The 15,820-nt window shown below is 42.5% G+C and overlaps 1 protein-coding gene across 10 annotated transcripts in view; it reads left to right on the top strand.

The window, feature by feature from the left end:
* The window catches only part of LOC132395448 (sickle tail protein homolog), a 640,240-nt gene that overhangs the window by 609,963 nt on the left and 14,457 nt on the right, over positions 1-15,820 (top strand). For all 10 annotated transcript variants that reach the window (XM_059972075.1, XM_059972076.1, XM_059972078.1 and 7 more), the window contains 6 exons: positions 3,115-3,245; positions 4,586-4,733; positions 6,724-7,237; positions 7,375-7,555; positions 8,239-8,393; positions 11,717-11,860. In XM_059972075.1, coding sequence (XP_059828058.1) covers positions 3,115-3,245; positions 4,586-4,733; positions 6,724-7,237; positions 7,375-7,555; positions 8,239-8,393; positions 11,717-11,860 — 1,273 coding nt within the window. The remainder of the gene's footprint in view (positions 1-3,114; positions 3,246-4,585; positions 4,734-6,723; positions 7,238-7,374; positions 7,556-8,238; positions 8,394-11,716; positions 11,861-15,820) is intronic.

The raw sequence follows: 15,820 nt of genomic DNA, 5'->3' as shown, positions 1-15,820 counted from the left end.
AAATACAAAAATGCACAATCTGCTACAGTGCTGTCAGTGTACCACCCTCTCTGCCCAGTGTAACACAAGCAGATCTGAAGCCAGGTTTTAGTACAACCTTGCAGTGGCCTCTGTGTTTAATTTAAATTACCCAGAGCTGCTGTGTGGGTGAACCATTTGGTGCTCAGTGTGCGTGAACAGTTCCTGTTCTCTGCCCGCATCAGCCCGGCCCATGAATAGCAAAATAAATTGGCTAGAAGAGACAGTTCCTCTCCAGACATCAGGGCACCCTGCTGCTGTCTAGCACACAAATGTACCAAAGTGTATAAGACTTATTAAAAGGGAACAGAAAATACCATTGACCTTCAACTGGACAGTCAGTATCATACTGATGACCTGTATGATACTGTCCAGTTGAAGGTCCCACCCTCCCCCACCCCCTCTGGGTCCCACCCTCCCTCAATTCCTCCCTCCCTTGCCCCCTCCCTGTCCATCCCACTTCCTGTCCCTGATACCCCCCGCGCCCCTCCATGTCCCACCCTCTCCCCGACCCCCCTCTTCCTCTCCTCCCCCTTCCCTCTCCTGTCTCATAGGAGGAGAAGAGCTGAGGTAAAATCTTTTACCTCACTTCCTATTTGATGGAACCAGGTTAGAAATCAAACATGATTAATATGGCATTAATTTTTGCTTCTCTCTTGTTATGCTCACTGGCCAGTCAAGGCTGCTTAGGTTTGTTCTCAGTAAAAACGGATAGGATTCCATAATTCACCTTAAAAATGATTTTATGCAATGATAAAGCATAAAGGCAGTGGAGAAAAAGCAATTGTCAGTTGCAAACACCCTGGAATAGTTCACTAAAAGAACAGGTGTGTCTTACATGAAGCAAGTAGTAACCTTGCCAGAAGCGGTTCCTAACTGAGGAGAATTTTAATTAAGCTCAACTGACATGAAAGGTGGAGGCAGATTTACGTTAGGGACAACTACGCTTACAGACAGAACATTTCTCTCCCAGAAGAAATCAATGCTGTTGAAATGTAACAGGAGTATGTGCAGAATGGTGCTTTGTAAAAGCAGACAAATGAAATGGCTGCCGGAGAGAAATACACTTCTCTTTACTCACCTGCCATTACTGTGTACCAAACCTGAAGAGTTGTGAACGCTGCGAAATTGAGCTGGATTGAAAATCATAATGGATGCCAAGAGCAAAGCTCATCTATCACCTGTGTTATCATTGTACTCCACTAACTAAATGGTGCCTCAGTTTCTAAGCAACACACACAAAATACTGGGGGAACCTTTGGCAGGTCATAGTTTTACTGTTTTTTTTGTTTGTTTCAAATCCCTCCCTGTGCCCATAGTCTTCAGCAGGCCTTAGCCCTGACTCAAACCACGGATATCTGCCCCTCACTTTCTAGCTTCTTTTTCTCCTCTCAGGTACTGCTTAAAAATTGCCTGAGCTCATAGTTACCTATAGTCATATCTCCTCACATGCTTCAATATCACTCATTTTCCTTAATTTCTTCTGAGATACTATGGGGCATTGAACTATGAAAATGCTAGTTGTTTCTTGCTGAGAAATGTCAGTGAATACATTGACCAATGTTACTGAGGCTGAAGAAATCATTCTGTGTCTGTGTAACTGTGAATAGATTCCGTTGCTCCAGGTCTGAAAAATGAAATCAGAATTTGGTTTGGTTTCTGATCAAGTGCTGCCCTCTAGTGTTAGGAATATTTCCCCACCTCCTCATTTCTCTCAGACAAACTGCTGCAGGAAGACAGCACCTATGGTGGTGGTGGGGTGGGGGTGAGAAATTAAACTGTCGTTGCCTCAGACCGAGACCCTTCTTCAAGAGTGGGAAGGAAAGGGACAGAAGCTAGAATAAGAAGGTGCTGGGGAAGGAAGGAGTGGCAGGTAATAAGATGGTAAGACCATACGACATAGGAGCAGAAGTAGGCCATTCGGCCCATTGAGTCTGTGCCACCATTTAATCATGGGCTGATCCAATTCTTCCAGTCATCTCCACTCCCTTGCTTTCACCCCATAAGAACCTATTTATCTCTGCCTTAAGTACACCCTCTGACCAAAGCAATCTCTTCACATTTTAGTTCTAAAAGGATGTTCTTCAATCCTGAAGTGTGCCCTCTTGTCCTAGAATTCCCTACCATGGGAAATAACTTTGCCATATCTAATCTGTTCAGGGCTTTTAACATTCGGAATGTTTCTATGAGATTCCCCCACCACTCTCCTGAACTCGAGAGAATACAACCCAGGAGCTGCCAGACGTTCCTCATACAGTAACCCTCTCATTCCTGGAATCATTCTCGTGAATCTTCTCTGAACCCTCTCCAATGTCAGTATATCCTTTCTAAAATAAGGAGCCCAAAACTGCACACAGTACTCCAGGTGTGGTCTCACGAGTGCCTTATAGACCCTCAGCAGGTGAGACCAGGTGAGTGGCTGAGAGGAGGATGAAGTAAGTTTGTTCTGATTGGCACCAGAGTCCTGTTTGTACCATGCCCATGCACAAATCTGAGGTGAGATATTTATGTTGTACATATAAACCCAATGAAGTAACATACTGCAAGCAGAAGACAAAATCTAAGCCAAAATAAAGAGAAACTTCACATTGAGATCGTCAAGCTTTATCTTCAGAGAGAACAAGAGGGCACAGCTTTAAAGTGAGGGGGTAGAATGTAAGAGAGATTTATGAGTTAGGTTTTTTTAAACAAAGAGTGGTAGATGCTTGGAAGACCATAGGAGATAGAAGCAGAATTTGGCCATTCAGCCCTCTACTTCAGCATGACAGATCCATTTCACTCTCAGCCCGATTCTCCCAGTAACCTTTAGTGGAGGTCGTGGACACACACAGAATGGCACCATTTAGAGTGGAGCATTCAGACATCTGCAGGGGTGTAGATCATCTTTAGCCAGTTTAAATTGACGTTATGGTCAGCATGAATATTGTTTGCCAACGAGCCTATTCCTCTGCTCTGTTCTTCTCTGTGGAGCTCCAGCAATTTTAGACAAGTAACTGGTGATGAAGCACTGTGGGCAAGAAGGTGGATGAGAGAGACTTGCTAACAAGAGCTTAAAGCATAACAGTGCCCTAATTTGATTTTCTTTTTAATCTACAGTGGATTGGAAAAATCCATAGATGGTCTGAACAAGGATGCTTCTTCTGCCCAGCAAGTAGTCACCTTGAAGGACGTGGAGGAGGGTGCAGTCGCACTGCGTCATGTGGGTGAATCACTGGCAGGTCTAAAAGGTAAAGGCAATTTATTCTCAACATTCCTTAACTTCTTCAGTTGTAGCAGAAGCGGCCTGCTTACGAAAGTTACTCTCCTATCACAGGAAATAAACTTCACCTGTTATGGCAAGCTTAGTGGACATAAATTGGCTTCTGACTTTGCCTGTTAGAGTTGGGCTTATTATCACCGCCTTTTCATGAAATTTGCTGTTTTGTGGCAACAGTACAGTGCAATATATAAAAAGTAGTGAGGTGGTGTTCATAGACCATTCAGAATCTGAACAGAGGGGGAGCATTGTGACCTGTAGTCTTACAGCGGGATGTGGGTCCTCTGTTCCTCTGACTCCAGCTTGCTGCCCATTTCTGCACTAATCCCATCGCTGCTTGCTGTTTGTACCTTCAGGTTCCTTGGATTCAGTCCCTTGCATTCTTTTCTGCTCTCCTTCAGAGTCAAAGTCATTGTCAAATGGATAAATACACATGTGCACAGATACAGTGGAAAATTTGCATCCATCAGATAAACAGCATTCACAACAACACATAAATTATGCGTTTTACAAGAAAGCAAATCGAGCAAAGAGGTCCATTAGCTACAGACAAGAGAAAATCGGCAGATGCTGGAAGTCAAAGCAACACACACAAAATGCTGGAGGAACTCAGTAGGTCAGGCAGCATCTATGGAAAAGAGTAAATAGTTGATGTTTCGGGCTGAGACCCTTCATCAGGACTGGAAAGGAAGATGAGAAGTCAGAGTAAGAAAATGAGGGTAGGGGAGAGTTCATATTTTCTTTAAAACACAACTTCACCAAATGGTTTTACGCATGTTCATCTTTGTGAAACATAATATGACATTTTTGTATGGCAGAGGCAGTGCATAAAAGCAAGATGGAAATGCCTGTGCTCTCAAAACACTAGAGTTGTAAATACTGGGCCAATACCACCTGAGTTTCCTATTCCTTCTGATTTGTGCTTTTGCCAAACTCTTGCTTATGTTGCCTTCTAATTTTTATGCTGGAAAATGTTAGGTAAAATTATGAGAAAGTTTTAACTTTACGTCTGTTGTATTTAATTGCTGTGCAGTTAGTTAAATGGCATGTTTGCAAAAATAAGTGGAGGCCAGCTTTTCTGCTGTTCTAATGGCATCACAGTTCATAATAGAAAGCTACAGTCCCATTTTATTTCCCAATATTTCCAGCACTCATAAGATTAATTTGGTAGGGTAGCTGGGAAAATAAATTCCTCTAAAGGGCAGGAAACTGAAAGTCTGCTGTAAATAAGAATTATTAATTCTTTATCCTTGGACCAGATGCTGAGCTACTAAAGTCTTCTTCATGCTGATCTCTTTGTTTCGATTCCAGTTGAGTTCCCCACCTTGCAGAATAAAATGCGGGCAGTTCTGCGAGTGGAGGTAGAAGCGGTGAAGTTTCTGAAGGAAGAGCCCCATAAGTTGGAGAGTCTACTAAAGAGAGTCAAGAGTATGACGGAGGTGCTCACAAATTTACGCAGGTAACATCCAATTTGTTCATGTACGCTATCAGGGAATATCTCTGCTTTTTACAATGGGCTTTTGTTTTTGTGTAAGAAATATTATTTGAACTAAGACTGCCTTAATCATTTTCAGGAGCAAGCTTAGACTAAAATAACAGAGGCAAATTTAAAAGACTAAGTGTCTTTCTATTCTGTTGGTTAGAACGTTTAAAGCGTTTGGAGTTTGTTAAAATATTAAAACCCCCTTCTGTCTTCATTCTAACACCTCCCTCCCCGGTCCAAGTTCTAAGAGTTCCCTACAGCCTAGCACAGTTTATAATTGGGAAAGTTATGATTAACTCGCAAGTTATTCAGAAGTTCCTATCTTCTTCATGGTCTAAAGTTCAGTGATGGCAGTTTTATTATGAACTTTTTGCAACTTTAAAATTCTACTGTGGAACACTTGTAAAATTTCACGGTAGCTCTTTCAGACATTTGCTTGGCCATCAATCCTTCAACACAGTGCCTGTTTCCATTGCTGACGTGGAATGTAGTTGGGGAGCAGCAGAGAGGAGAACCCTGTGCACTGATCAGACATAGTGAGCCACTACTGAGAGGGGAGGGTATGGAGTTCAGATTGAGCACAGCACAGACAAAAGATCAGGCTGGACGTCTGAGCACTAATGTTGAATAATTCCAAGACTGAAAGGCTTAAAATATGAGATATGTCTGACGTCCCTGGGTCCGTGCTTGATGGAGTTCAAAATGATTGGGGAGGAGGTGGGGGAGTATAATTTTATTGAAACCTACTCGCTACTGAAAGACCTGGATAGAGTGAATGTGGAGGGGATTTTTCCATTCGTACGAGAGTCTAGGTTTGAAGGGCACAGCCTCAAATAATGGGGCATTCCTTTAAAACTGCGATGAGGAGGAATTTCTTTAGTCAGAGGGTGGTGAATCGAGGGAATTCATTGTCAAAGAGGTCTATGGAGGTCAAGTCATCGGGGAATTTAAGGTAGAGATTGATAGGTTCTGAATTGGGAAAGGGGTCAAGGGTTCTTGGGTGAAGGTGGGAGAATGGAATTTAAAAAATTAGCCATAATTGAATGGCAGAGCAGATTAATGTGGGCTGAATGGTCTGATTCAGCTCCTACATCCTGGAGGGCTCTAACATTTATAGTACACCACAATGTAACCAACTTGCTCTACAACTACCCCCGTTCCCTGCCCTCAGTCAGGGTAAAAGTACAGGTGAGTTGATTGAAGAGATTAGCCGGGAGTACTGAATAAACAAAGCTTCCTTTTGGCCAGCCTGCAGAGGAATGCACACAATTCACCAGGAATAGCCTGGAAACTCTGTGGCTTTATCTCCTTAATCCTCAAGTGCTTTGTTGAGTTGTTTGCTCAATATTGCTATCAAGATACTGGTTTTGCAAGATCAAAGATGCATTTGGAAAGCATGTTATCTGTGTGGGCCACCTCACCAAGCTAATTCTTCTCTGCGTGTGCCTACCTGTGGAATTTGTCAGACTTTCATTTAAGCCTGATGTACAATACTGTGCAAAAATCTTAGGCACCCCAGATTTTTTATATGTTTTCAGATGGCCTCCACAGAGCCCTGGCATCATTGAGTCTGATTGGGATTAATAAGAGGGACAGAATCAAGAATCTCCAAGCTGCTTGGAACAACTTGCCAGCTGACTTTCTTATAAAACTGAATGACAACGTTCCTAAGAGAATTGATAGTTTTAAAGGCAAAGGATAGTCAGACCAAATATTCTTTTGATTTAGTGATTTTACTATTTACTGCTCTTTATCTCTTTATAATAATTTTCTTTATATATTTAGAAACTTCATTATTTCTTAAGGCATCTTTACAGAATTTTTTATGTGCCTAAGACTTTCGCACAGTATTGTAGATAAAGTTGATTAAAGAAACATAGTCTGATTAAGTGTATTCCGTAAGTGTGTTTCATTCAAATCTCATCACACAAAATCTTTAACATGCTCCGTTTCTTTTTCTGCTCAGACATGTAACCGAAGACCTTTTGAGAGGAGCAGAGTCCCCTCGTCCATCCCAGACAAGCAATACAGAAACTATTGTCAGAGCTGCTGAGTCTGAAGTGGCCAAAGATTCTCCCCTGCAAGCTCAGGAGCCTGTCCATGCTGCACAAGCAACGAGTGCCTCGGGTACACTCACCGAGGCTCAGAACTCCCTGGTGAAATCAGAGTCACATATGGTCGTCCACCATGTTCAAAGTTCTCCCGTCCTAATCCACCAGTCCCACCACTCCTCAGCTTTAGTTCACCCTACCCAGAGTCCCCTGGTCATGTTGAAACAGCCACACGGTGCATTGTCCAGTGTTCAGCCACCACCTCAGGAGCCGGCAGATGGAGTATTTCAGACCCAAAGTGCTGCAGTTCATCACTTTCAGAGCTCACCGTTGAGCACCCAGGCTCCTCCTGGTCAGAACCTCTTCTTCGAAGAAATCCATGCTGTTACAAGTACCAAAAAAGGCATTCACCGAAAAATGACCATTGAGGTATGCCTCTTGCACTTGTGGGGGGGGGGGGGATCAATTTGATTGGCGGTACTGCTGACAGTTTCAAGTGTGCAGGGACACTGGCACCTGTGTTTAAACGCAGTTAAACCCGAGGGTCTGTTTTGCTTTGATTCCAGGCAGCGGAGAAGGAATGGGAGGGAAAGAGGCAGAACATGAATCAGTATGACGGGAAGGAGTTTGAGCGACTTCTGGAGGAGGCGCAAGCAAATATGATGAAGGGAATTCCTAGCCTGGAAGTAGAACCTGAACAGAAACCGGCTGCAAAGCCAGAGGACGTGGATGGGATCAAACAACTAGGTATGCAACATCATCTTTTGTCGCAAGGAGAAAAGTTAGTGTGAGAGGGTAAAAGGGCATGATTCTCCAACATTCAAAGTCAATATGGATTACATTTTGTTTTCTTTTAGCTCCAGCTTTGGTAAATTTGTATTGAGTTTTGATAATTTTTTTTTTAAAATTAGCTTTATTTGTCACATGCACATCAAACCTTACAATAAAATGTATCGTTTACATCAAGTCAAATCTGTGAGTAACGTGATGGGGGCTGTCCGCAAGTGTTGCCAGGCTTCTAATGCCAACACAGCATGCCCACAAATTAATCACCTGAACTGTAAACGTGGGCCTTTGGAATACGAGAGGAAACCGGAGCACTTGGTCATGTGGAGAACATACCAACTCCTTACAGACAGTGATGCAAATCGAACCCCAGCTGACGATCATTGATACTGTAAAGCGACTGCACTATCCGCTACACCCTGTTGCTGCCCAACTCACATTGAGTAAACTCAAAATGATGCAGGTGACCTGTGAGGTATGAGCAATTAATGGGCTGAAAATGAAGGTTATACTTTTCACTCAGTTCTTTGAACTGCAGATTATGACCTCTCGCTTCACTTTCCCCATCACACCCTCCTTCCCAATGTCAAAAAGCACCCGCCTTAACTTTGGCAGAGTGACGCATGCCTCTTGGTATCTTGCAGAGGAGGTGCCATTGTTGGAAGCAGGAAATGAAAAGCCGATGAAATCTCCACCACCGCCGCCGCCACGCAGATCCTATCCGCCCGGTTCTGGCTTGACTACAGCGAGGTCTGGTGAAGTGATACTTGCTGTCAAGAAAGAAAGCAGTCCTGTTGCAGTAAGTCTTTGCTTCGGGATAGCAATTGATTGTGTGAAGCTACTTATTGTACAACGTTAGCAAGTGCATGAGTAGCCTTGTTCCATGCAGAGTTCAGTGTATTTCACTAAATAATAAGCATTCGTTTTGCTGATAGTTCAGTAATGAGCCAGAGCTACTTCTCTTCTGCGCAGTCAGGGCGCTTTGTTAAGGGGTTTTGTTTATGCATTTAATTCTGCCTTCCACACTTAGTATTTGCAGATCCCACCCTTCTTTAAATTTGCTCCTGAGTGGCCTGGAGAGACGAGTACAATAATTGAGGGGCTTCCACACCCAACCTGACCACTCTATATGGTGGTCCTTCTCTACTGAGCCCTTCTGTGCATCCCTCAGCGTGTGCTCCTGTAGCCTGGAATAGTCCAGTCAATTTGCTGCCAGACTAGCAAGTTTCAGGCAGAGCAAAGGGTGTCTTTCACCGAATCGATGATCTGCCATCTCACCCCCGTGTGTCCCTGGGAGGTGCCTGTAGATCAGGGTCACGCAGGTGCTTGGGAGGAACCGTGACATGGGCCCCTTCATCTTCCTCCACACCCTCTTCCCAAACCCACAGTCCGCGAAGAGGTGAGCAGCCATCTTGGTGGGCACACTCATTTACTGTGAAAAGAGAAACATAGCTAATGTTAAGCCCCTCTTTAAAATGGGAAGAGTGTAAAAACAATCCTGATTTTCTGTTGCCTTAGGAAAAATCTGTTTCAGTTGAGCTTAAAACATAGAACATTAAAGCACAGGAACAGGCCCTTCGGCTCATGATATTGTGCCAAATTAATTAAGCCGATGACACTTCATTCCTACTGCCTGTACGTGGTCCATACTCTTGATTCAATGAATATTCTCTATCTGAGGGCCTTTGAAGCTCATGGGTGAGTGAAAAAGTACATTCCCAGATAGACGTGGGAGTACCTGTGCACTATTTCAGTGCGTTACATTATTAGTGTGTGCATATGTTGCCTGTCAACATCTGTCAAACAAATTTGTTGGGGGTACCTCAGTTTTCCCAAACAGTTGTCTTAAGAGGAGACGTGGCTTTCAGTAATTTCACTCTGTTCTGTTACCTGCATTCTTGCAAGCAAAGTACTGAGGACACTGCATTCTCAGTGGTAGTCAAATATATGAAGAATGGTGTTAATAAAGTTAACGTTTTAATTTTGAGTTTATTAACCATTTTGAGAAGTGACAATGGGGTGCTTATTCCAGGGGATTTTTCAAGCTTGTTTATGTGCTGAATTGACTTTTACAGAAAGTATTATATTAAGCAATAGCCACTCTCACGTTCTTAAAGCCTCATGTGGAGCATTAACATGGCTAGTATTTCCCATTGCCCACATGACAATATGGATAATTTTTCTTTAAATCTCCAACTACCAAACAGAAATAAATCATGATAATCTCCTTGTGTTGTTATGTAAAACTAAATAATTAATAATCCACAGAATATTGTCATCAGCACCTTAGACTGTTGGAGTGTGCTCCAGAGAGAAGTCTTAAGTCTTTCCACCGTGATCAGGCTAATTGCCTTGTGTCAGAAAATGCTAAATAGTTTTCTGTGCAGCAGTTAGTGCTACTGCCCCTCGGCACCAGCAAGCCAGGATTATACTGACCTTGTATATCATGGGGCAATATGGCCTTTTGGTCCATCTCATTTCTTCTGACAGGTGTCCTCCAAGCTGGACCAATTTAGCTGGGTAAGGCCCATACCTCTCTTATCCATGTACTTACCTAAGTGCCTTTTCAGTGTTGTTATGCCTGCCTCAACCACACTCGTTGACAGTTCATTCTGTATACAACTACTCTGTCTGTGAAGAAGTTTCCCTTCATATTCCTTTTACCTCTCACCTTACACGCTTGCCCTCTAGTTTTTAGTTTCCTTTCAGCCAGAAAAAGATTACATGCATTCATCCTATCTGTACCCTTCATGATATTATACCTGTGTAAGGTCATCCTCAACCTGCTCCACTTCAGGGAATAAGGTCCCAGCCTGTTCAGCCTTCCCCAACAACTCGGGCCCTTGTGTACTAACAGCATCCTCCTAGATCTTCTCTGTAATTTTTCCAGTTTAATGATGTCTTTCCAATAATGTGGTGACAAAACTGTACAACGGGTGTTGTTCCTGCAACCTGAGTGAAGCAACTTGAAGAGCCTGTATTTCATTTGGGTGGCCTCCAACTTGATGGCGTGAATGCCCATTTCTCAAACTTCCAGTAATACTCCCCCCTCGCCATTCCCTGTCCCCTTTTCCCTCTCTCACCTCATCTCCTTGCCTGCCCATTACCTCCCTCTGGTGCTCTTTCCCCTTTTCTTCCATCCTCTCCTGTTAGATTCCCCCTTCTTCAGCCCTGTATTCCTTTCATCACTCAACTTCCAAGCTCTTTACTTCACCCCTCCTTCCACCTCCCAGTTTCACCTCTCACTTTGTACTTCTCCCATCCCCACTCCCCCCCCACCTTCTAACTCTGACCTCATCTTTTTTTTCTCCAGTCTTACTTAAGGGTCTCGGCTCGAAACATCAACTGTACTCTTTTCCATTGATGCTGCCTGGCCTGCTGAGATCCCCCATCATTTTGTCTGTTGTTTAGGATTTGTAAACAAGGCAGTGTGTGGAAATATACATCAACATCTTCAGTAACAAAATACATTTACAATTTCTTTAGTGAATTTTAGACTCAAGTCAAATTTCAAACAGGAACATTAATTATTAACAGCTACAATGATGTACAATGGACTCCAGTTAATTGGGCCAGAGTTTAATCAGGCCAGCCACTTATTTGGAACAATACTTAACAAAAAACTAATTGAGAAAATTGCCACACTTTGTTTATTTGGGGTAACTGGGACAGGAAACTGTTGCTGAGTAGATACTAATTAGCATCAGTTGCGCACACTTGTGAGACCTTTGGAAACTATACCATGCTTAGAGGGAACAGTTTTCAAATAGTTTTGGTAGTGTTCTGATTTGTTCTGTATTTCAGTTAAATACATAATTCGTTATTCAGTTTGTCATTTATACCTTCTTAACTATTTCCATGAACCTTTGTGGGGCAGGTGCTTAATTGGGTCAGAATGCATTGGTCCCAATGTGTCCCTATCATCCAGAATCCACCGTATTTTAAGATATATAAACCTCTCCATCCAGTCATGTGCCTCATTCAGTCTCAGAAGAGAAATTTCCACTGCCCCAAGGAAATAACGTAACTTTCCCACATTGGCCACCCTTGGCTACACAGATTAATGAATTAGAAATGGCGCTGTGCTATAGATTTAAAAAGTATGCTTGTTATTTTTAACAGTCTGAAGAGAATAGCCCAGTGCTACTCAAATCTCCACGAAGTCCTGTGGAAGTGAAGGATCTGATGTTGACCCCTGCACCAATAGCAGCTACTGCCGTCAAAGAAGATGAAGATGAGGGCAACCGGCTGATGGCAGAGCTACAGGTAAATGACCCTGTAGTAAATGAAGCAAAGTGTTAACTGTAGAGCAGTGTGCACGTGCTCTCACATCCATAAAGTTAACTTAATATGGCATCATTGCTTCCATCAGAGATTTAGTAAAATGATTCTAAGGTTATAGCTTTTTAAATTTTTAATGATTAGACCAGCTTTGGAAAAGATGTTTCTAAATCCGTTTAATCATGGTATAGATTGAAAGCCTGGGGCCACTAAATTCCCACTGTCAGCTCTCTGTGGGGTGAACCGAGCATAAGAAATGAGAAGAGTGTGGCTGAAGAAAATAAGGCAACCTTGCCTGGAAGTTCTGCTCCAACAACATTTGCAGGGTAATTTAAAATGGTGTTGACAGAAGACTGAGAAGTGATCAGTCTGTTTGTCCATGGCTTGACAAGGCAGAGTGAGGAAAAATAAAGGGAAGTCAACCATAAAATAACAGTAGCAGAAAGCTTTTATAGTTGCATTTGGCAAACAATGCTGATTTTTCATTGCAATGTAGAGATGAAGATTGGGTTTTTGGAAGACTAAAAATAACACTTTTTCCAACAGGCTCTAAAGTGTTATTGGAGCCCCAGACTTCCTCGGTTCACCTTTCGTTAAAACAGGCCTCTTTTATAATGTACAAAAGAATCCATAGCAATTAGGTTGCCAAAGAAAGCAACGTTTCTGCTTCCATTACACCAAGGTATGGTTGCACATCCTCATTTATTTAGAAATTGACCACAGCAAACATTTTTGGGGCTTTTGGGCATTCCTCAGCGGATGCCTGATTTAAAAAAAAATTGTATTGATGCCCATTACGGGAAGGTTGAGCTCTGCAAGTGCTCAACTATTTTCTAAACAGGGAGAAAATCCAGGAATCTGAGATGCAGAGGGACTTGGGAGTCCTTGTGCAGAACACCCTGAAGGTTGAGTCGGTGGTGAGGAAGGCAAATGCAATGTTAGCATTCATTTCAAGAAGTCTAGAATACAAGAGCAGGCATGTGATGCTGAGGTTTTATAAAGCACTGGTGAGGCCTCACCTTGAGTATTGTGAACAGTTTTGGGCCCCTCATCTTTGAGAAGATGTTGGAGAGGGTCCAGAGGAGGTTAGCAAGGATGATTCCAAAAATGAAAGGATATGAGAAATGTTTGATGGCTCTGAGTCTGGAATTCAGAAGGATGGGGGGGGTGGAATCTCATTGAAACCTTTCGAATGTTGAAACGCCTAGGCAGAGTAGATGTGGAAATTTATGTTTCCCATGGTGGGAGAGTCTAGGACAAGAGGGCACAGCCTCAGGATAGAGGGGCGTCCTTTCAAAACAGAGATGCGGAGAAATTCCTTTAGCCAAAGGGTGGTGAATTTGTGGAATTTGTTGCCACATGCAGCTGTGGAGGCCAGGTTGTTGGGTGTATTTAAGGCAGAGATTGATAGGTCCTTGATTGGACGTGGCATCAAAGGTTACAGGGGGAAGGCCGGGAACTGGGGCTGAGGAGGAGATTGAAAAAAAAGATCATCCATAATTGAATAGCGGAGCAGACTCAATGGGTCAGATGGTGTAACTCTGCACCTGTATCTTATGGCCTTGAGTGACTTGAAGGTGGTAAACGTGACTGCCTTTGCAACCAATGATCATTATATGTCACTGCCTTTACTTGGGTACACAGCCTTTTTGGAACAATTTCACCACACTCACTTATTTTGCTGCATTGCAGTTCAGATATGGGCTGTTCTGGGAATAATAAAGCAAGCAGTAAAACAGTGTGAACACACATTAGAATGATGCCAGGTGAAGTGATATTTGTTCCCATTAGCACATTGTCGTCTCATGTCACTTCTTGTGGTATTGTGCATTCTTGACAGATTTTAGCAATAATTGCAAAGGATTGATTCTGAGGTCTCCTAACATGGTGCAGAATAGGAAACAACTAAAATAATGAAGCAAATCATGTTCACTGGTTTAATACTCCTTTCACTAAAGCCGTGTGATAAATGAACCAAAGCAGGGCTTTTGAAAAGCATCAGTAAGCTCCTTGAGCATGTGCTTCTTCTGGCACTGCTAATGATTAGCTGCTCAGCTCGACCAGAATGAAACCAGCCACCTCCAATGCCAATTGTGAACTTGGGTGGGAATGACTGTAGACTGATTGCATTGCTGACCTTTGCCATCACTCCACTGATGTTTGGAGAACATTTGAGAAGTTAATATCAGCTTTGCGTAAAACATTCAAACTTGTTGGTTAAATCCAGGCATAGTTAGTTGGATGTCCACATGATTTGGAAGCAAGAATAGTCCTTGGTCCTTAACCTACAGTATTTACTGGAGATTGTGGCTGATTTAAGTGTGATCACAGGTCTGCACTCACAGTAGGCTTTCAAACATCACATGTCAATAATCTATCTACCTCGGATGAAGAATCTGTTTCCAGTATCCTTTGAGGAAGAGCGTTCCAAATCCTTCAACCTTTGAGGGAAAACAATTCACCTTATCTCCATCTTAAATGGAAGACCATTTATTTCCAGATAATTACACCTAGCTCCAGGTGTTGCCATTAGAGGAAGAATCCTCCACAACCACCCTTGTCAAGACCCTCCGCATTTTACGTGCTTCTATCAAGTCACCAGCAGATCCATGCCCAGCCTGTCTGAGCTTTCCTTCGATATTAGTCACTGTTTGTTAGGTTTGCAACCTTGCAGTAAAGGAGTAGGTCTATCTTCTGGGTGACTTCCATTAGAGAGAGCTCAGGGATAAAAATGGAGACTTGGTCTAATACTGGCAATGGGAAATCATGGAAAGAAATAACACACCCTGCTGAATCTGTTCTGTAAAGCAACATTGTTCACTGTCTGGCTTTAGTTAACCAGACTTTCAGTTGATAAATTGAGAAAGCCAACTGGTTAGTGAACAATGAATGGAGTTGTTGTAATGTGCTTGGAAAAAAGTGACAATGGATTGAGTAGCTAGTTTTGGTGCAGACTGACTTTGGAGTGGGGTGATTGCAGTGGCCGAGCTATTGAAAAGATGGCCACATCACGACGTGCTTGTCAGCTGGTTTATTTGATCACACTTATCGCAAATTCTTCATGAATTATTCATACATGTTTTAAGGGAACCTTTTTTTTGCACTTTGTTATTCTCCCTGGCACATGTGCTGCCATTTCGTTGACAAGTGACATTAGCTGCTTAACATCACAAGGAAAGCTGGGACCTCCATTTGAATGCAGTATTGTGAAATGCTTGTCAACCCAATTTACCTGCAGTGGGCTATGGTGAATTGACCAATGTGAATAAGAAATCTGCAGCACCTGTTGTGCTGTGGCCCTTTCTTTACTTTGATGACAGAATTATTATGCTTGTCTCCCTGATGAGTATTTTGGATCTGAGTGTGTTAGGTACATAATACTTTTGTGAAGAAAGCCAAATTTTAGTTTGAATAGTCTCAACAGTCTGTTTTGTAATGTGTATGAAGAAACTGCGGTGAATGCTTATGGTTGAGTTAATCTCACAAATGACCCAGCAACAATTCATTAGCATAGTGTGGCTCGTTTCCATATATTGCGCAAATGTCAAGTGACGACAAGCCACTGTTATAAACATCAGTTAATGTAAGGATGATATAGTTAAGATCAACAGATGGAGCAAACATAGACGTATACCTTGTTATTCCATCACAAGATAAAGTATATTACTTGATTGACTGGAGAACATGATCTATGTCACAGTTGTAGCATTTCTCAATTAAATGTCAGTGTCTGCAATGTAACTGCTATCCTTAAGTGCAAACGTGTAACACTTTACAGTTAGAAACCAACAAAGTAAACTGAAACCAAAAATTAGACAAGAAAAAACCAACTTCAAGTGTGAGTCTGCTTAATCTGAGGCATTTGCTGATTAAATGATTACTGGGAAGGTTGGGAGAGAAGAGTGTTGAAATTAATTGATGTTTGCTAATATTCGGGGAGATTCT

This window comes from Hypanus sabinus, chromosome 6, assembly GCF_030144855.1.
Source record: "Hypanus sabinus isolate sHypSab1 chromosome 6, sHypSab1.hap1, whole genome shotgun sequence".
Classification (NCBI taxonomy): Eukaryota; Metazoa; Chordata; class Chondrichthyes; order Myliobatiformes; family Dasyatidae; genus Hypanus; species Hypanus sabinus.
The sequence above is the reverse complement of the archived record's forward strand: the minus strand, read 5'-3'. Positions and strand labels throughout refer to the sequence as shown.